Source organism: Phragmites australis, chromosome 21 (genome assembly GCF_958298935.1).
Source record: "Phragmites australis chromosome 21, lpPhrAust1.1, whole genome shotgun sequence".
In the NCBI taxonomy this organism is placed as follows: domain Eukaryota; kingdom Viridiplantae; phylum Streptophyta; class Magnoliopsida; order Poales; family Poaceae; genus Phragmites; species Phragmites australis.
In genome coordinates this window covers 1,256,996-1,278,413 of record NC_084941.1, presented here as the reverse complement: position 1 = coordinate 1,278,413, position 21,418 = coordinate 1,256,996, and the positions used below count along the sequence as shown (strand labels likewise).

Sequence of the window (21,418 nt, the reverse complement as noted above, 5' to 3'; positions counted from 1 at the left end):
GGGGGTTTTTTTTTTCGATTAAAGGGATGAATAAATTCCTGGCTTGCACGGAATGCCAAAATTCTACAGAGTTCAAACAAAATGTAGAGAGCTGGGGTTACCAGCTTCACACATACAGGCCAACACCCGCACAAAAAGATCTAAACGAGAAGATCCCTGTCTTCTCGAAACTCCACACAATTGTACCCTCCTCATCAGTCGGATTAACTTGATACAGTCGATCCATTAAGTCCTCTCACTCTCTCAATTCAACCTGCCCAAATGACCGCCTCAAAATTGCCCTCGTCTACCATTTCATTAGGATTAGCAAAGACCTGGAAAAGATGTGGGTATTGTATCTTCAAAGGAGTATGCCCCATCGAAACATCTGTTCAAAATGCCGTGTGGGGATCAAAATGACCTTATGAATTGCACCCATTTAACCAAAATTTCACCTTATACAAAGATTTCCAAAATAGAACAAGATGTTTTCATGAAAGAGAAAGGACAAAAAGAAATCCACGATCCCAGCATTTTTCTGAAGCTATCACTGTTCTCATGGCATATGTGTGAGGATACAGGATACACTACGAACAGGGGGAAATGTGTATACAAAATTAATGAGAAAAAGAAAAGGGTAAAAAAATGATTTGGGCACAGCACACAAACATGAACCCTATCTTTCTACACAATAGCAAATAGAAAAGGAGCCATTTTTCTGCATAATATACCGTAATTTCCCATGAGATGCTCAGCACTATAGGTGTTAAATGAACCTGGCCATGGAACCAGTGTCTCTCAGACTCATGCTTGAAATGGTGGGTGAAAATGAGTGATGATTCAGATCTCTCTAGTATAATGGCTCCCAAACCACAATCGACATGTAAAGTAGTGCTGGTTAGTTTTCAGCTAGCTTGCTTGAAGGATGTGGTTTTCCTACAATTTGCAGACATTGTTCTTCCTCATTGTTTCTATGCTTGCTGCTATGGTTGATCCAACAGTCCCAACAAACCCTAGTGATGCACAGCTACAGATAGATTCTTCAACATACAACAAAATATCAGGTAGTTGAACAGGATCACAATCCTTCTTTGTGCCTTCTATGATTCTTGGAAGGAATCCAGACCTTATGCCATGTTCAGCAGCCATTAGCCTTTCCGCGGTCTGCAGCACTAATTCGTCACTTTGCTTCAGGGTGTACAGTTTATATCTCCCATCTTCTGCAATATCTGCAAGATAGGTTTTGGTCCAGTTTGCTGGTGGAAGATCGGTCATGATGAACATATTAATAGGACCACTAGCCTTGTTTCTCTTCATTTCCAACTCAAGAGCTTTCAGCTTCTCCTTAACCGCGGAGAATGTAGCTTTCCAGTGATTCTTGAATTGGCCATCTAACAATCTTAGTTGCGCACAAAGAAAGGGCTCCTTGATCTTGTTCTTAGCAAACTCTTTCCCTGCAGCCATGATCTCGGGGGCAAAAGGAAGGAAGGAGCTCTTCTCGAATACACTATGTATTCTATGATCCCTTAGTGATTCATGGATGTCAAAGTAAGATTCTGATCCCTTGTATGGTCCTGAGAAGAGTGTCCCGAATGCCAACAAGGTAGCATCGTCAGATTTTGAACCAGGCCCTAAAGCCTTGTATATATCTCTGCGCCTCCTAACATATGAGATCTTCTTCTTCTTTTTCAACTGTTCATCTGCCTGAAACGCATCCAATGCTCCATCGTTGTTCTCTTGGTATGTCCAGACTGTTGTTCTACAGTCATCCTGTACATGATACACACAGCTTTTTTCACTGCCCCCTAAACCAGACAGCAACGATCGGCATCTATTGTAGTCATCTGATGATGAGCTGCCACGAGAAACAGCGCAGCACAACCCAGAAAAGCATGTCTTCTGCATGTCTACACCACACCACAGCGTGACAAACACTCTGAAGTCAATTGTCCTAACCACATCCTTTATTGGGGATAGATCAACGATGTCACCCATTGAAACATACCTGAAAGTTAAACAATTGAACATTAGCAATCAATTTTTTTTTTCATTATCATGTCTAATTTCCACAATGAATACGAAAACCTATGATGCACAGTGTGCAAACAAATTTTTTTTACTGGTACAGTGTTAGCAAACGAAGTGAATACTATAGGAATGCACCAACTAAATAGTTCTCTCTTTTTCTTCATTTCGGAATTAGGATATAATTTCACCATATTTCCAACAGTTAAGCAAATTGAGTAAATGATCTGAGTCTGTGATCTGCAATCTTGAAAACGGTCACGGTCACGGCCACGGCCACGCATTCGTAACACTGCCAAACAAACATCTTATGGAACTCTAATTTGTGCGGTTGCCGTAATCTTTCAAACAGCTATCATCATTTACTTCATTTCATAAGACGCAAACGGCAAGCAAAAGGTGTAGGCCACGTCAAAATCCAAGCAATCTGCTGCATGAAACCTACTCGGCCAACGAAAGGTGTATACAGTATTTACCTCCGCTCCCGGAGGAGCTGCATGGCGTGGTCCCATACGGCGGCGCGTAGAGCGGCGGGATCGGAGACCCTGAACTTGGGACAGCTCCCGAGGACGACGGCGTGGTGGTCGAGCACGGGGGGCACGACGAGGGTGCGGTTCAGCAGCGCGGCGGCCACCGCGGCGTTCCGGAGCTCCCCCACCTGGTTGCTGAACCCGCTGTGTGGCGCGTACCACAGGAACCTCTCGCCCTCGAGCCCCGTAGAGGCACCGTACCGGACCGCCCGCCCGCTGCCGCCGGAGGCGGGGAAGGGGAGGAGGGCGCGGAGCATGGAGGAGTAGGCGGAGGAGAAGAGGAGGAAGGCCGGGAGGAGGAGCACGAGGACAGCCACGACGAGGGGCAGGTGCGACCGAGCGCTCCGCCTGCGCCACCGCCCGCGGCTCGCCGGCAAGTCCATGTCGCCGGCGACGGCAACGGCGGCTGGGAGGATCGGATCTGACGGTAATCAACTCCCTGGCCCAATTATTTTTTTTCCTTTCTTTCAAGGACTACGTGGACCATGGCCCATCTAATGACTAATATAATCCACATGCTCATATGAGCCTCAATGGGCCCACTTTATTGGGCTAATAATCTAATATCATTTCAGCCCAACTCAGCCGGTACCAGCGTGACCCATGATCTATAAAGAGCGAATTTTTTCATAATTATTTCTCACCCAATAATTATATACTCAAATTAATTTAACGGTCGTTGCACAATTTCTATCCAATAGCAATGCATGGTCGGCGGCCCCACCCGTCCACTCAGGTCCACGCCCGTCCACGCACGGGCACGCCACGGTTTCACGTGAGAACGCCGCGTTTGGCCCTCCTTCATGCTATTAATCTCACCTACGATTTTTCTACCCAATCGCTAAATACACTCTGTTGCTCCCCATCTGAGCTTGCCGATTCCAACGCCCACAAATCTGCTCCGCCGTCATCGACACCCCCACTCCTCTGCCACCACCCCGAGCCCCACCACCGCCTAGATCCACCTAGAAGTTGAAGCCCCCGATCCAGATCCAACCATGGCCCACCTCTACGCACTCCTCTTCGTCGTCACAGCGGTCACGCTCTTCTCCGCACCGGGCGCCCGTGGCTTCTACCTCCCATCCACCTAGAAGTTGAAGCCCCCGATCCAGATCCAACCTGGCCCGCCTCGGCATACTCCTCTTCGTCGCATCGTCATCGCAGTAGCAGCGCTCCTCTTCACGCCGGGCGCCCACGACTTCTACCTCCCGGGGAGCTACCCGTACAAGTACAACCCCGACGAGTCTCTCATCATGAAGGTGAACTCCCTCACCTCTATCGATACAGAGATGCCCTTCAGCTACTACAGCCTCCCCTTCTCCACCGCATCCAGGATGAATTTGACCACCGGAACCAAAGATCTTGCTTTCCTTTAATTTGTATGAAATCAAATTCAATCCAAACCATTGATCAGCTAGGAGATAAGATTTCAGCAGCCACCAGCTTCAATAAGAAAGCCTATCAGAACACGCCCTTGCTTCCTCACGGTTTGAAGAATACAGGAAATATTTACTTTCTAAATGCAACCTTGCAAGCACTGCTTTTGTGCTCACCTTTTGTCCACCTATTACAGGACCTAAGGAATCGAAGTATATCTAAGGTACTACTATTTAACCAAGTCAGTTTGATGCAATTTCGGTGCTTATTTCATTGCCTTCGTTCTGAGTGATTCTTTCATTTTAGGTTGGCTACCCAACCTTGAGTGCATTTGTTGAGTTCATCTCACAATTTGATGTGCTTGATGAGTCAATAATGAAGAAAAATGAGAAGGCTTCTATTGTTGCCGCAAAACCCCTTAATCTTGCCATGTTTGATACTAAGATGGAACATCTGCTCGGCCAAGGTAAGCACTTGCTGGTGCTTCTCTTGGGCATCTTTTTTTCTTGTGTGGAAGTAAAACTCATTGAGTTACGGGTGCTGATAATTTGGCTGTTGTGGCTGCTAATTGAATATAGCAATCGACTAATCATTTTTTCTGTTGAGCCTTTTGATCTCATTGAGCCTAGCAGTAGCAAGATCTGGATCAGTACATGTTGCTAGGTGTTCACCTGATCCCATTAGTAATCATATATCTTGATTTTTCTCTATTGGGAACCAAATTTATCATATTAAATTCAAAAGCGATGCTTACGATCATGGTCATATGATCATTTTCAGAGTCTCCCAAACAACCTTATTTTTTAAGCTACTGGGTTAGGGTCTACTGACGAATCATGAACTGACTATAGGCATTGTGTTTGTTGTTAAGCTTATTCAGACAAAGTAGTTTTTCTACATCACATCATTTATAAACAGTATGCATGTTGTTATCTGTCAACTTCTTTTTGCGTTACTATAAATGCCCAGGATAAACTGTTATCTTCCTTGCAATGAAGCTTCTTTTTTTCAGTTTGTGTGAAGCTTCCTATCAACCCATTGTGTTGCTTATTTATTGATGACTATTCATTCATCTGTCAGGTAACAAACCATCAGCCACCGTTCAGCCTTTTATGCTGCTCCATTTTGATATATTCCCTTATTTTGTTCAGACACTTGCCAATGCACTTCATCTGCTCTCAACTCCTGAGTCTTTGGAAGGATACAAAACAGCTAAGGGAAAGGTAACTATCTCGCTGAAATTTGCATTCAGTAATTTGACCTTGAATTTTGTTACGAACAATACAAGTGACACCATCCATTTTGTGAACTGATTAACATTCTTTAAAGCGTTATTTCTTCACTACTTAAAAAACACGAGTTGGTGGTCGTGATGGTCATCCGTCCCTCCCCTTCATGCTGACATGTGGGACCATCCACATCTCACATAGCACCGCTTTCCAGTTCCCACCCCATTTCTCTATCCTCTCGCCGTCCTACTCAACGAAGAAAGGACTCCCAGCCCGTGCACTTAAGGCGACCAGAACGAATGACCTCAATCAGGATGAGCGTCGCTAGCGTTCCCAAAGACGAAACCCCGGTTACCACAGAGACTACCTCCCTTCATCTGCTCGCCATCCTCTCAAGCGTGGCTCACCCTGGAAATGTAATGCTCCTCTCCACTCCAACTGCCCTCCCTCGCCACTCTTCTTCCCTAATCGCTCGTCAACTCGGACGTGGCAGAGGCAGAGCGCGAGCAGCAGGGCAGATGGCTCGTTAGCAGAGGGAGTTGTGCCACCATTATCGAGCTCCCTTCCTCCACGATAGGGAGCTACTCCACCATATCTGGGCACCAGCTGGGGTCCATCAACCCATTTTAGGTGGCAGATTGGGTGGCAACCCATTTTAGGTGGTGGATTGGCCAGCGGTGATGGTACCAGGGAGGAGTTCCTGAGGACGAGGAAGCTAGAGGGCATGTGAGGGGAAAGTGACTTGGGGTAGAGAAAATAATTTCCTCGTAGATGCTTATGTGGGGCCCATGCATCGTTGTGTACACTAGAGCAGAAAAATCGAATCGAACTTCCTCTCTGGCAAGACCTAGCGTCCTCTCTCCTGTGTTCGAACAGACAGTGGGTTGCTCTGATGCAGCAAAGCATGGTTCTCTATCTCCCAGATCCCACTATTCCATTTCATTCCCCTTCCATAACTCTGAATTTAAGTCAAATTTTCTTTTGCAATTTTTTTTTTTTGTGATTGAGTGAGAAGAAAAGCTATGATGTGATGTTCATGAAGTTGTAGCTTCACAAGCACACTCAAATAAGAGTGAGTTAGAGCCAGAAGTGAAATAGCGGATGACTCAGATCTATGGACACTTGGATGATAAACGTATAACTTTTGATTTTACAGTGGATGGCTTCATTGGGATTTATGTTGTATTTGTATGCTTCCACTGTGGAACTCCCAACTTCAACTATTTGGATTTTTATTTACTCGATTACTATTTGCATCAAAATTCCATGCGAGTCAATTTTGATTTATCATGTAATCTTATAGTCTTACTCAATGCCATATCTTTTATTTGATCAAATATGAAGCCACTGTGTTGTAAAGATGACATCTTTGCATAGCTACGCCAAGAGTAGTACCAAACATCAACTAATCGGCATACCAACCAATGAGGATGAAATTGTTAATTTTATGTATTTTTGTCTTCCTTTTTTACCTATGGTTTTTAACTACGAAGAACTCAAAGGATGAAACACTAATGATTCACCAACATAGAAAATATTTGATGCCAAATTCAAGATTCCGTAGCAACACATGTGCATTCCGCTAAGGTTAAATATTTGTTTCCCCGAGTAGGTAGAAGGAGCATTGATTCGAAGTAACTGAACAAGGATTTAATCGCTGGGTGATCGATGGATTTACTTTTTTACCTATCTTATTATTCTTGGTGGTAGCTTTGATATGTGTACGCCGTTGAAATCAAGTAATTTTATGTATCATATTTAAGAGCATATGACATATGGCAAGCAAGGATAATCAAAGTATAGTCCAATACTACCTTTTTTTCTCAAACACATTTAAATGATATTTTACTATTCTGGCACTTTGATATACTGTGGTAGCCACTTTTTTAGACCAATTTGTCGTAGCAACTCATGAAATTGAATAGAAGTGTTTAGAGTTGAATTGAATTCTTCTGTGACTCCGCTGCTGTATGGACCGTTTTTCACATGCATTTGGTGTACTGTGGCAACATTGAGTTTTGCCACCAAGATTCTTGTTTGCTGTTTTGTTAGATTTTTACCGTGGCAACGCACGGACATCCTGCTAGTAATTATTAGGCTTAGACAAAAGAGTTTGCTATGTTTCAATTGCCTGAAAATAGCTTTTGTTTAAGGCGACTCTCCGATGGCCATCTAACTGTCTATAATGTGTGACTATTGTCTATCTTCTTTTTCTAGTCGCTTCGTTGCGTTTGCTCACTCCCCCGCCTCCGAAAACGTTCTAGCTGTGGGATTCACATGTACCACCCCTACCGCACTAATACGGCTCCGCTAAACCATCTCCACTCACCTCTTCCCTAGTACCACCCATCCAATCATCCTCCGCCGCCGTCTACGTCTACATCCCTGCCACCCTACCCCACGCTCACTAATCTGCCTTACCTCCTATGGCCTCCCTCTGAACCGACAACGATGAAAATCTCTGCTAGAAATAGAACCTCAACCGTTAATCCTGAAATTGTCGTTGCCTGAAGAACAGCGCAAAATAAGACAACTGTAGCCTAGGAAGTGTGTAGACAAAAAGAAGCAAATCCCATGGTCACCGACAAGTGGGACCCAGTTTAAATACAACTCCAACGTTAACGACCAGTCAAACTTGCTGAGCTCTGACGGACATCGTTTCCTGCCGGTGTGGACCCGTGGCGGGCGGAGCGGAGCCAGCGAGTGCGCACACGTCAGCACCCACCGGAATGTCGGGCTGCTAGGCACTAGCTCTAGTGCCAATAGTGTTGCGCAATGAGCTGGGTAGTGGCGATACAAGCTAGAGCAAGAGGCGGGAGGACTGGTCGATGGCCGAGGGTGCCCTGGCCGGCGGCGGGGAAGGGTATAGCGGCCGCGTTACGTCGTTCGTGGTGCTATCATGCATCGTTGCCGGCAGCGGCCGAGTTACGTTGTTCGTGATGTTGTCTTGCGTCATCGCCGGCAGCGGCGGCGTCCTCTTCGGCTACGACCTCGGTATCTCCGGTTAGACCACTCCCAACGGCTTACCTTTGGGGACTAAATTCCCATCGTGAAGGAATTTTTGTTTACTTTAGTGCTCCAACGGTTTCCCTTTACGGTTCCCGTCACGAAGGGATTTTTAAGATCATTCCCTTCAGGACGGGATTCTCTCTCCTTTTCCTTCGCGATTCCCCTCGAAAAGAAGCTGTTGGAGATGAGAGAAAATAAAGGGAATGAGAACGGGTAAGGGAACGAAATGAAGGGAATATAGTTGGAGATAGTCTTAGTGAGTTGATCCCTATTACTACTTCTACTGTGCAGTGTATATCTGTACACAATTCGTCGCCATTGCTCACCTTTGCACCTGATAGGTCATTTGCACCAAATATTTCTCCTGCTAAATCAAGATGCAGGATTAGCTAGTTGATTAGTTGCACAAAGGTACGGGATCTTAGGCCTGAAAGATGCATGGGTCGAAACTGATGACCGTTGCGTGGGCGTAAGCAGAAGTAGTGGCACAGCTTTCAGAAGATTTGCACTTCGATCTCAAAAAAAACAAGGATGTATACACTTGAAAGGAGTTTGTTTCACTGTGGATGAGGAGAAGATGGGACCTTGTTCCTTTAGAGTGCTCCATTTTCTTTCATCACAAGCCGTCCTTTCATCACCGTCAACAGAATTGGGACCACATAATCAAGCAACGGAACTATTTTAGTTGGAAATGTCTATCAACCCTCTTTTTCATGTAAATAATGGAGGAAAAAAACATACTTCATTGATCTTCCGAGGCATGGAATTGGTGAATGTTTGGCATTGTCCTTAATTCTGTGTATCAAGTCCAAATTTTCCCAAAATTTATACTTATATCACGGCAATGGACTCCTTCCTGATGAGGTTCTTCCCGGGGGTGTACCGCCAGAAGCAGGACAGCCAAGTTAGCCACTACTGCCTGTTCGACAGCGAGCTCGTCACCGTGTTCACGTCGTCCCTCTACATTGCCGGCCTCGTCGCAACTCCGGCTGCGTCGTCCGTCACAAGGAGAAGGTTTGGCCGCGTCAATGCTGATCGGGGGCAGTCTTCATCGTAGGCTCAGTGCTCGGTGGCGCAGACGTCAATGTTTTCATGCTGCTCATTAACCGGATTCTACTTGGAATTGGTCTGGGATCACTAACCAGGTAACAACGTGTTCATGCTGCTCATTAGCCGTCAATGTGTTCATGCGTACTTATCTCTTTTTAAGCGAAATACATAGTAACCTTTGAATTGTATGCAGTGTGTCATATTTGCAGTTCAAACCAGAAACCAGTAGTGCAGTGTTTTTTTTCCTTGTCGGACATGTGTAGAATACTTTTGACTTGAAGGAAACAAAAACAATCTCCTGATCAACCTCACAATTTAGTAAAAAAGTGTAGCACTCTGCCTCCAAAATCCGCCTTCAGCACAGTCCACCTGTGGGGCGGGTCTACATACATATAGCATCTCTCTTATACTTTCGTTCTCGTTTTCTGTAAAAAAAGTTAACCTGAAGGTGTTATATTTGGAGCGTGAAGACTTGTAAGATGATCCTAACCTATTTAAACTATTAAAGTGGTATTAAACCAACCATATCGAAACACTTGGGCCACATGAGTTGAAACCAGAAACACTAATAGGTCGGGGTATTACATTCTACCCTGCTCCCTTTAGGGCTAACGCCCTTGGTAGCTTAGCACATATACGGTAAACAAATACACATGATCTCTCCTCGGTACCACAGCCATACCATATCCTTTCCACAGGCTGACACACATACACTCATACAGCGAGAGTTGGCTCTGATACTATCTGTAACACCTTGAATTCAAAATCCTTTTACAGCTCAGCCCACTTGTGGGACGGATCCACATACGCATAACACATCTCTTAAAATTTCATCTTCATTTCATGTAAAAGATTTAACCCGAATGTACTATGTTTGGAATATGATGGCTTATAAGCTGGCACCAGTTTATCTAAACCAACAAGACGGTACTAAACCCACCACAACACTTTGGCCACACGTCCAAAACCAGAAATACTAATGGGCCTTGTATTAAAAAAGACTCTGAACTGTAGACATGGTATGTAGTTCAAGAAAATCAGTAGTACAACAAGTTCATGAAAGGCTTGTCTAGCATATTGGTTGCTGCCTGAAGGAGATGAGGTGCTGCATTTATAATACTCAAAGATTACACTAATACACATTAGTTTTGCATATGTACATCATGCATTAGTTCACAAATCTTGTGTGGCTATGAAACCAGTACCAAACTTGAGATGCAGGCTTGTGTAGATAAGTAAGTCTTTCATTGACTTGGACTCAGTGATTACAGACAAAGGGTTCTTATAGATGTGGTTTGTCCCAACTCCCAAGTTGTCAACAACAGACATGTGTTCATCTTTGTGGCCAGACCGAAGTTTTTTTTTTCTGTTGAGATGTGGCCAGAACAAACTAATGCTCCATTACCAAGTATTTTCTCTAAAATGGTACACTGCTTACATATCAAGTGGAGATACAATGCGGCAGGAAAGCGAAAGTTTCCGGTAAAAGAAATCTAGAATAATACAAGAAAAACAGTGACACAATCTACGTTGTGCAAGATAAAGGGAGACCACGAAAGCCTAGCAATATTTGAAACTCTGAATGATACCTTCATGCTTCAAACTTCAGTTGGTTTTGTACTTTTGTATTCCCTTGTGTTGAGGTATATTCCTAGGAATGTAGACTGCAGTGGATGCATGCCTTCCTTCATATTAATAGTTTCATCTTTCCCAAAGGATAGTGGGAACTGTACTAATATCTTACTATGAAAAGTTACATTTGCAGTCGATCCCATTGTACCTATCATAAATGGCGCCACCGCAATACCGTGGTGCAATCAACAATGGCTTTGAGTTTTGCATCAGCCTTGGCATTCTCTTTGCAAACATCCTCAACTATTTCGTCGTGAAAATTACAGCAGGATGGGGATGGAGAGGATCAGTCCCTGCTGCAGTCCTAACCATCGGTGCAATCTTCCTCCCAGAGACACCAATTTTCGTAATCCAACGTGACGGCGACACCGAAAAGGCGAGGGTCCTGCTCCAGAAGCTGCGCGGAACAACCTCAGTCCAGAAAGAGCTTGATGACTTTGTTTCTGCTAGTAACATTTCAAGGACAAATCAGTGTCCATTCAGAAACATATTCAAGAGGAAGTACAGGCCACAGCTTGTGATTGCACTCCTAACCCCTTTCTTCAATCAGGTCACCGGGATCAATGTGATGAACTTCTATGCACCAGTTGTGTCAAGGAGAGCGCATCCCTCCTCTCCTCGGTGGCCACACGCCTCTGTGCAACATTTGCCAACATCATAGCGATGATGGTGGTCGACAGATTTGGGCCTCGGAAGATCTCCCTTGTAGGCGGTGTGCAAATGATCTTGTCGCAGTTCACCGTTGGCGCAATCCTGGCTGCAAAGTTCAAGGACGACGGGGACATGATCACAACGTGTGTGTTTGTTGCAGGCTTTGCACAAAACATAGTATAGGAGTGTATTTGATCAAACATGCAAGGAAAACGTAGTATATGATTGTGATTAGGAGATGTAAGTGTATAACTGTATGTAACTATAGTAATTGACTAGTCTGTTGTCGTTGTCAGTTCCTGTAGCTGGCTATTCCAAATGGTAAGAATCAAGAAATTGTGTATAATAAGAATGTTGAAACAGCCGTTCCATTTATATCATGTTCAGCTGTAAAAAGAAAACTAGCTAACATGCTGATGATCCTGAGATCATACATAAAAAAAGCTGGTTAACATATGCTACTCATAAATTCATAATTGGCAGGCGCCAGATCAGATGCCTGTTGCAGACGGAAATGATCTTGCTGGTGAAACAGTCTTGATTCTTGGTATATGCGGAACTTTTGGCAGCCGGCAACGCGCACAAAGTAAAATACTTTTGATAAAGATATAAAGTGATATGGTGTCCTCTGATTGCATGACCAAAACGATATGAAAGATACTGGTCACTTGCCACTACTGTCACCAACCACAAATGCAACACTTGGTGCAGAATGCAAGTGAGGGCACCGGGATAAAGAGGTCCACCCCAAGAGAATCCCAAAGAATATTCTATAGCATGTTGCACGAGAAGAATCGAACAGTTTGTGCTGGGCACAAATACCAAAACCAAATTGACTCAGCGAGAACCGAATAACAATAAACATGCAGCACACAAGTGTTAATGATGGATAAAACAGGACGGTAAAACATGCTGCTGGTATAACCAACTCCAGCAATATGACAACATAGTTGCACACCTGGCAGTTCATCAGCATCGCCTTCAGCGATAAAACATCAGGTAGAGAACTGAGAGCACTTGAAAAGAACTGACTAATACTTTTCTTTCTTACAAAAAGCTTACAGCATTACAACCATGAAGATCAGCATTAACATTAATGCCTGTTAACATAGAGTGTCATATCATGCGTGCCAGACAAACAACAGATACATTCATACATAGCATAAATTACAGCACATGGTACACGCTACAGAGCACGGTTAATCTTAAAACTTTAACAAAGAGGCAAAGCTTCTTTTGCCGGGGATTCCATCTAAATGCAGTTTGTGTGCTGAGGGGGATCACGCCTGCGCCCTCGTTTGGGGATTTGCATGGAATGCAGACTGTCTATTTTGACCTCCTAGCAAATTTAATGAAAGAGAAGTAGATACTGTCTCTTGATTGGATTCCTCTATGCTCAGCTTCGACATGCCCACAAGTTCATCAACATTAATTGGATTCTTCGAATGAACTGGGACAGGCTTGACAATCTCATGTGTTTCTTGTGGCAGGTCATCTCCGTCTTTCTGATTTAACCAGAAAGGAACTGAGAATTGCAAGAACGGTGAGAAATAAGCTGGAAGAATCACTGGATAGCTCGGCTGCATATTCTCCGGCATGACAGCAGAAGCTGCGGAACTCTCTGCAACAGCAGAAGTATCTGACTCCATAGATTCTACCTCCTCCTCCATAGGTGGTGGTAGCGGTGGTTGATTTAATACTTGGGCCTCAGATTCTTGACTCCCAGGAAGCGGTGGAAGATCCATGGACTGTAAAACAGAACACAGTTTAGTTCCAAATAATATACAAAGCACGAAATAAAAACTAGCTAATGAGATTAAGGATGGAACAATCTCCACAACTGTTCATGCAATACATAAGCTGCAGAATTAGGTTTGGAAAATTGCACTATTGTAAGTAATATGATATCTATTACCGCAAAAATGAGTAATCATGTCGTTACAACATAGATACAGGTACAAAGCCAGGCCCATCTTAAGCAAATATTTGAGTAATAATGAATGATAAGATCAAGCAAGTTACCTCATCAGGCACCATGTCAAAAAGACTAGATCTTCTCTTCCTTCTGCTCATATTTGATTGGCGTATGAAATATTTTTGAGCATGACTTGCTACTTGAGTAGGTGTTCTGGAAACCACAAAATTACGAGAGATTCCCCGCCAATCACCTTTTCCAAGCTTTTGTAATCCAAGCAAAAACCTCCGGTGTTCTTCTTCAGTCCAAGGAACACCTGTCAAAGCAATCTTAATCAGCAACATGGCACATAAAGTGCAGCATGCAGCCACGCACGCAAGCAGTAATGTCTGAACCTACAAGAAGCTAGTGAACAGAAATCGATAAACACCACATTAACAGAAGTATGGAAAGAGTTAGCACACCATTATGTTACTAAACAAAACATATAGGGAGTGTATCATTACCAAATGAAGGGTTACCCAAAACATTCTGAAACTAGAACATGGCTAAGGGCCTGTTTGTTCCCCCTGTATTGTGAGAATCTAGATTCTGGATTCTAGATTGTAGAAACTCCTCCAAGATGGATTGTGGATTGTGCCATAATCCAGGCCTAGATTGTGAGAATCCACTTCCACAATCTGGCTGTTTATTTGCACAATCTGGATTGTGGAACACAATCCATAATCCGAACAAACAGGCCCTAACAAAGATTGGCATAATCAGAAAACAACTGTCGCCTGGCTTCAAAAATAAAACTCCGATCACCAACCACCAAGTTTATGTGAAGAACTAGCTATAAACTTCAAAAGACAGGCAAACTTGTGTTATGCTTAGAATCTTAAACAGCTTGTTTCCTTATCAAATGCGGACAGTCAGAATTTGGCACTTTGTAAATAAGAATTGCATCACAGTGCCCTAGCGCATATGCAATATCTTGTCCAATGGAGTATATGGCAGACGTAAGACTATGCGCTAGGCACTAGAGCAATGCTTTATATGGCTCGATGCATCCTTTCAGAAAACGTGGCCTTTTACAACCTTCCAGAGTTGCCGATCAAGGCCAAATTCCTCCCAAATCAACCAACGCCATACCCCTTATTCTAAAAAAACGTAGCTGAACTTCAAAAAAACATCCTCATGAACCAATCAAACAGTACAGGGCCATCATAGATCGTCCTGGTACCAATTATTGAACAAAATGGAGTTTCATATGTATCAATTCGAGTACCAAATCCAGTACCGTGGTACCATTAATGTTTTACAAAACCTATCATAGATCCAAGCCAAATTTCTCCCAAATTAACCGATGTCACCATCCGGAACAAATCATACTCCTTATTCTAAAAAAAAAAGAAACTGAGCTGAGCTTCTCCAAACATCATCATGATCCAATCAAACACTACAGGACCCCCATAGGTCTTCCTTGTACCAACTATTGATCTCAATGGACTGCCATAAGTATCAATTCAAGTACTGTACCAAATCCGTCCATTAGTACAAACTACAAATAACCATGGTATCATTAAATGTTGATCAGTACTTGAGTATTGTAAGGAACTAATACCATCTATCCATTTTCCAAACCTACCTACACGACGCCTAATCAGTAAGCATGAAAAAGAGGGAGTATACGAACAGAAAAGCTTGGAGGATCTACTCTACAGAGTTCGGCATCAGCTGGGAACGGGTCGGATGATCGATCAGAGGGGAGAGCAGTCAGATGGAGAGATCGGGCGCTAGCTCACCCTTCTTGCGCTCGCGGCTGGCGGAGGACGATCCCTGGACGAAGTCGTCGGAGGCGTACCCGCCGGCGTCGGCGAGGCCGCCACCGTCGGGGCCGTCGGCCGGGGACGCGCCGCCGCTGGTGGATCCGGCGGAGAGGAGGGACAGGTTCCCCATGCTGGCGCTCTTGCGGATGGCTGAGCCATCGGTGAGTCGCACCCCGAAGATCTTGACCCCGCGGTTGGGGCACGTCCGCGAGTTGTGCCCGTTGTGGCTGCAGTGCGAGCACCGCCGCGTCATCCTCCCGCTTCCGCCCCCGCCCAGCCGCCGGCTAGGGTTCGCAGCTGCGCGTGTAGTGAGAGGAGACGAGTGGTGGTGGTGGTGGTGGACTGGTGGTGGAGGCGGGCGTGAGCGGAGGAGGGGGGAGGGGGTGTTAACTCTACTGTTGAGTGGGTGATTGGTCGGCGATCGTGGGCCGTCCACGTGGCGTGTATTCCCGCGGCTTGTGGGCCACGCCTCCCTTCCCTTTATCCGTGGACGCGGTTGCGGCTCGCGTGCGCTCTCCTTCCTCTCGTTTCGTTTTCGTCACCAGGTCCGCGGATCTTTTCATCCACACAGAGCCGGACGCAGATGGATAGGGTCTTCTTCCTCTTCTACTCATCTTCTTCTTCTTTCTTCTTGTTCTCCATCTCTAATCTTTTTTTTCTTCTTTCTTCTTGTTGTCCATCTCTAATCTTTTCAATGAAGTTTCCGTTGATAGTAAGATCTTTTTCTTTTTCTACTTATACTTTCTCTTCATCCTTTATCTCTAATTTTCAATAGAGTTTCAGCCGACAAAGGGCGGCACTCCCATAACCCCTAGATTCGCTCTTGTATCCACATTTCTGCTTCCTATGTGGTGAGCGAAGGAGACTCACCAGCTTTGTTTTCGTTTTCTTATCTGCTCAAGATCTAAAGGGTATATTCCTTCTAAAAAAGTACTAGTAGGACATCACTAAGATGTAAGAGTTTTACATACATGTGTATAAATTTTTTGTTTAAATCATCCCATCGAGCATACGATGTTAGGTAAAACCCAGATCTTGCTATTTTCTTGGATTCCAGTTATATCTCTACCATCATTTTTCCCTTCTTTTCGACCTGTCTCTAAAAACACCACGTTCATTCTAAGAATGTTTCTATAGCCACTACTTCTTACTACACCACTGACTTATGGTGCTCGCCTCTTAAAAAAATTTATGCTGCTAGTTTAAAAAAACTTGTGGTGCTCACCATTATAATTGATTTTGCCGCTTTAAAATAAGTTATAAATATACACAAACATAATAATATAACTGACTATGTACAATTAGACTAATACTTATATAAATTTATACATAATAATAAACTACTCATCTAAGTATTTGCTGACATCTAGTGTTTTTTAAGGTGTGCCGTGTGCGTGCATACCCGGAACACTCAGTAGCTCTGCCGACGGAAAATTCGAGTGATTTGTGTTGTGGAATGGAACATGGTTTGACCTTTTTGAGAGATTTTAATTTCGGGGAGAGAAGTTCGTTGCGTGGCCACACAAGTGCACGAGATTGGGAATCTGGACGGATGGGCGTGACTCGCACGTAGATATCGCGTCGGCGATCAAATCGTTGACGTGGCGCGTGCCGACGATGAGGAGGCTAGTCAAACCGCATGCGGCTGCGAATGCAGCTTGCGAGCATCAAACAGCGTGTGATCACCTGCGGCGATCCGGCGTGTAGACCCCTGTGTGGGAGCACGTACAACGGATCCAGGAAGCTTCCACCTCCCCAGAAAAAGGGCAAAAAGGTATCCAGGATCGTTGGTCTAAACCAAGTCATTGGTCTAAAAACAAATTACGAGTCATAACCGTACTGTATTTCTAGATAGCTTGGAATGGGTTTAGTTGTCTAATGGATGCGTATAATATTAGAAATAAACGTGTTTGGTTATTCGTCTCTACTAATTCAGTTTGATTCGATGGGTGTAAATATACGTCTTCAATCTAACTTGTATCGAGCTTCACTCTGCAGCCTGGATCGCTTATACAGTGAGTCCACTTATCAGTGTTATAAAATTATCTCTATTCGAGCAACAATCTCAACTCTTACATACACTAATATAATCTTAGGGCTCGTTTGGCAGGGCTCCAGATTATCTCAGAAACGTTTCGGTTTCAGATTCTCCCTAGAAACGTTTCTCTAGTGAATCACCTTCAATTTTCTGAAAACGTTTGGCAGGGATTCTGGATTCAGATTCTTGAAGAAAAATGAACTAAGTAATTCTCGAAGTGGGTGAAACACCATTTTAGGTGATTCTCCTCGTAGTGTTAAAAATGAGAAACGTTTCAGGTGATTCAAGGTGAAACGTTTCACGTTTTAATGCGTTTGGCAGGAATTCTAGAGAATCGCCAAAGAATCTGAAACGTTTCTTGCAACCAAACGGAGCCTTAGATTCGGTCAACCCCTCAGCCTGTACAGATAAATACAACTAATTTTTTTCTTTTTTAACAAATATGACACTACTCAATCTGATTTCTCTTAACATACATATATGATCTATATGACTGGTTGTGGACAAACAAACACACTCTTAATGAATGCAACATCTGCTGCTACTACTTGCCAACCGGTTCATCTACCACCATCTTCGTAATAGTCTTGAAGCACTCGATCAATGTAAAATGGAAGAGCGTCAATTCCGGATATGAAACAAGCAACATGCATGTTGATGTTATATTTTCAGGAACAGATAATGATCAACCAGTCTGAACTCTGAAGTAACCTGAAATTCAAAAGGAATCCACCCATGACTCCATGAGAGCTCACCAAGATAAGAAATGTGTTCACTTCTAAACCTGGGACATCACTGTCGACCTAACCAGTCTGACCTTGTCATCAAATTACTTCAAGCAGGAAGCAAGGGTAGCTTATCTAAACCAAAAATGTTATCTGCTCAGAACTATCAAAATAGCCTTCCTGGAGTTGAGCCGACCAAACCAGATAACTGAAAATAAAGGTTGAGAAATTTGTCCTGAGATAAACACGAAATCGGCATGCACCTTTACCTTTGCTATAAGGCAGGCGACTGAAAAGAAAAGAAGTGACGGTAACTTTTATGCCAAAAATCAGGTGCATAGCGCAGCTGAGTGACCCCAAATTGTCCCCATCAAATGCTGTACAGGATGGAGGTTGCACACATGTAGAGAGAGCTGCTTACCAACTTCCAGATCTTCATAGCATTATTTTGCTGATACAGTTGAATAAAGGATCTCTCACAAGACCAACATATCTTCACCCTACATCTTATAATGCTGTAAGCTCATATCAATTAGCTGAGGCATGACTTCTTGTAGTGCCAGTGGTGGTCGTGGACTGAGGCGTGATGATATCAAGGTAGTGGTTGAGGTTCGTTGTAGGAAGACAGAGTTGTTTGCTATTAGAGCGGCAAGCTTGGCAATGTTGACTTTTTTGGACTCTGTTTTTTAGCTATATTTTGAGTGGTGTGCGAGCCAGGTTGTTTAAGTTGTTAGATCGTCTGTTATTAAGGGTTTTAGCTAGTTTTTTTTTCAAATTAACCACACAATTGTAAGATTTCTGACCTGATTTTTCTTATAAACTAGACCAACTTTCTTTTTCTATAATAAAATTAGCAGAGCTTGTGTCGTCCTTTCGAAAGAATTAGCTGTGGCACTTGGTTGTATCAACAGAAGTTTTTTTTGCCATGTAAAGGTGTTAGAAAAATAGTCATATTAGGTTATATTTGTGATTTTGGTGATTAATAATAATATAGTTAATGAAACTAATATGTTTGTCAAAAATATATGTTAGTAGGTCTCATGGATGCAATATATGAAGAAGTCACCGAAGTAGCGATAAAGTTTGGTTGAATTGGAGAAGTCTCAGGAGTTTTGTTCTCACCGGATGATCCGGTGTTGAATATGTTGCACACACACCAGACAATGAACAGTGCATACAGACAGATATAGTTTTGTCTCATTGGATGGTCCGGTGTCAAATTGGCAGAAGTATCAAAGCAATTCCAGCAGAGGCAGTTTTAAGAGTTGAAGTTGAAGATCAACTGACCGGATGATCCGGTATTCGACGAGCAATACACATCAGAGCATTTGGTTCTGGGGAGAAGATTTTAAAGGTATCAGATAGTCCGGTGATGAAGCAATAGTACAGCGAACAAATACACCGGATAATAAACAGTACAAAGAGGCAGACAAAGCTCAAACCATCAGATGGTCCGGTGATGAAGTCATATGTACACCGAAGTATATTTTTCAGAGAGGGTTGTATTTGGCTTAGATGGCTGAGGATTGCTCACCGGATAGTCTAGTGATGAATTGATAAGCACCAAAGAAGACACCGGGGCAATTTACACAGAGAAGATGTTGGCTCAGATGGCTAAAGTATACTCATCGGAATGTCCGGTGATGATGTTGCAGTATACACCAGAGTGTCAGGTGTTCACAGTGGTTTGAGTGGGGTTCCAACAGCTAGTTTGTGAGAGTGTACTCACCGGATGATCCGGTGTTAGTACTATTATTCTCATTAGATCATCCGGTGTTAACAGCTTTTCAGAGCTGTTGGGTTAACGGCTAATGCGCGATTTTGAGGCTATAAATACCCCTCCACTCAGCCATTTGAAGGGGTGGCGTGTAGCTGGAGTATAGAGCTGTTCATATACACATCCAAGCCACCAAAATACTTAAAGTGATCATCCAAAGCAATTAAACATAAGATTAAAAAGGTGATTAGTACTTATAGGTATAGAGAATGTCTTGCTAGGTGATTGTTCTCTAGAGAGTAAATTAAGGAGTGATCCAAGCCTGTACCTCTTGGTACGTCGGTGCTTTGGAGTCTTGGTGATTTATCAACAATTTGAGTCGGAGTTGCTCAAGCTTGTTGACCCTTCGACTTGATGCAGAGCGGCGACGAGAAGCATGTATGGGTACGTGAAGACTATTGCCTTGGTGGCTCAAGCTCCGAATTGACCACGACAGCAAGGAACCGGAAGAGATGTTAGTGATGAGACATTAGCTTGGTAGCTTGGTGGCTCATCCGGGTGGAGGTCTTATCTTTGTGACTTAGTGGCTCAAGAGTCGTGACCAGGTGTTGACCAGGAGCATATCATTTGTGGAGCTCCAACGTGGACTAGAGGTGACATTCATGTCATCGATACTACAGGAAAAAAATCCTTGTACCGAGTTTGCTCTCTCTACATTATTTACGTTTATACATTTAATTACTTGTAATTTACTTTCTTAGATAGATTGCAAGTGTTTTGATCAATAGAGTAGACATATTAAATAAATCTAGAGTATATTTAAATAGAAATTGATATAAATTTATTTTATATTATCTTTAGAACCGAAATAGTTCTAAATATACTAATTCATCCATCTTAAAATGTCACTGATCTCTCACAAAAGGCGAAGCAAAATCTACCGGAAATGATGATACTAAAGGACTGGAGTATTTGTGTGTCACAATTAGTAGTCTTTTAAATAGCCAACAGTTTGTATGTAGAATTAAATCGCTCTTTTAAACTGCCTCCGCTCCTTATAGGTGCTAGCCTGAAAATGTACGAAAATTCAGAAAGCATGAGAAGCAACAAGTTGGTGCCTCACTGCAACAACTTTCCAAGCACCGCATCACAATAATCATGGTTTGAACAAGAAATAAGGCCACCAGATACAATTGGAAACTTGAGTAAACCATATGCACAGCGAGTCATTTTTACATATACTAGTAACATTAAGCATGTCATTTATTGGTTGAAGTGGTACTCTAAACTGTAAGGCCATAATATGATCTTGGCTAAAGTTACCCCATAACTTAAGGTGCAGCGTAACTTAATTACATGATTAAGGCTGTCATGATTAAAGCACGTGCCCATGATGTTGACAAGACAGAACCAACTTATTGTTAAGAAATGCATTGTGACTCCATTAATATATATTTATTTTGACGGAAAACAATCATAATTTTGCAAGCAGAGTTGTAGAAAAATGTTGTACGGGTGCAAGTTGTCACTACTGTTACAACAGGAAATGATGGATCACGCACACAACAAAGATAAGAAAGGATATCACCTGAAAACACAATTTGTCCACCTTTCTAGAAACCAATACCAATAATAAGGGCACTACAACTGCTTCAGAGCCGGCAAGATCACATCATAGCTGAGAGGAACGATACATCATTGCTCAGGGATACACCACCAACTCATTACTC

General features: G+C 43.3%; 3 protein-coding genes and 1 pseudogene across 3 annotated transcripts in view; 1 reads left to right on the top strand and 3 right to left on the bottom strand.

Moving 5' to 3' along the window:
- LOC133902942 (ethylene-responsive transcription factor ERF038-like) overlaps positions 1-21,418 on the bottom strand; it is a 99,905-nt gene that overhangs the window by 37,966 nt on the left and 40,521 nt on the right. The window lies entirely within an intron of this gene.
- On the bottom strand, positions 489-2,917 carry LOC133903395 (O-fucosyltransferase 30-like). Its single transcript, XM_062344756.1, has 2 exons — positions 2,481-2,917; positions 489-1,984 (listed from the first exon to the last, which is right to left on the bottom strand). Exons 1-2 carry the CDS (start codon positions 2,915-2,917, stop codon positions 916-918), a joined length of 1,506 nt encoding a protein of 501 aa, XP_062200740.1. The 3' UTR covers positions 489-915.
- On the top strand, positions 2,844-11,809 carry LOC133903396 (hexose carrier protein HEX6-like; annotated as a pseudogene).
- LOC133903397 (transcription factor MYBS3) lies at positions 12,500-15,583 on the bottom strand. Its single transcript, XM_062344757.1, has 3 exons — positions 15,185-15,583; positions 13,505-13,713; positions 12,500-13,230 (listed from the first exon to the last, which is right to left on the bottom strand). Exons 1-3 carry the CDS (start codon positions 15,459-15,461, stop codon positions 12,763-12,765), a joined length of 954 nt encoding a protein of 317 aa, XP_062200741.1. The 5' UTR covers positions 15,462-15,583; the 3' UTR covers positions 12,500-12,762.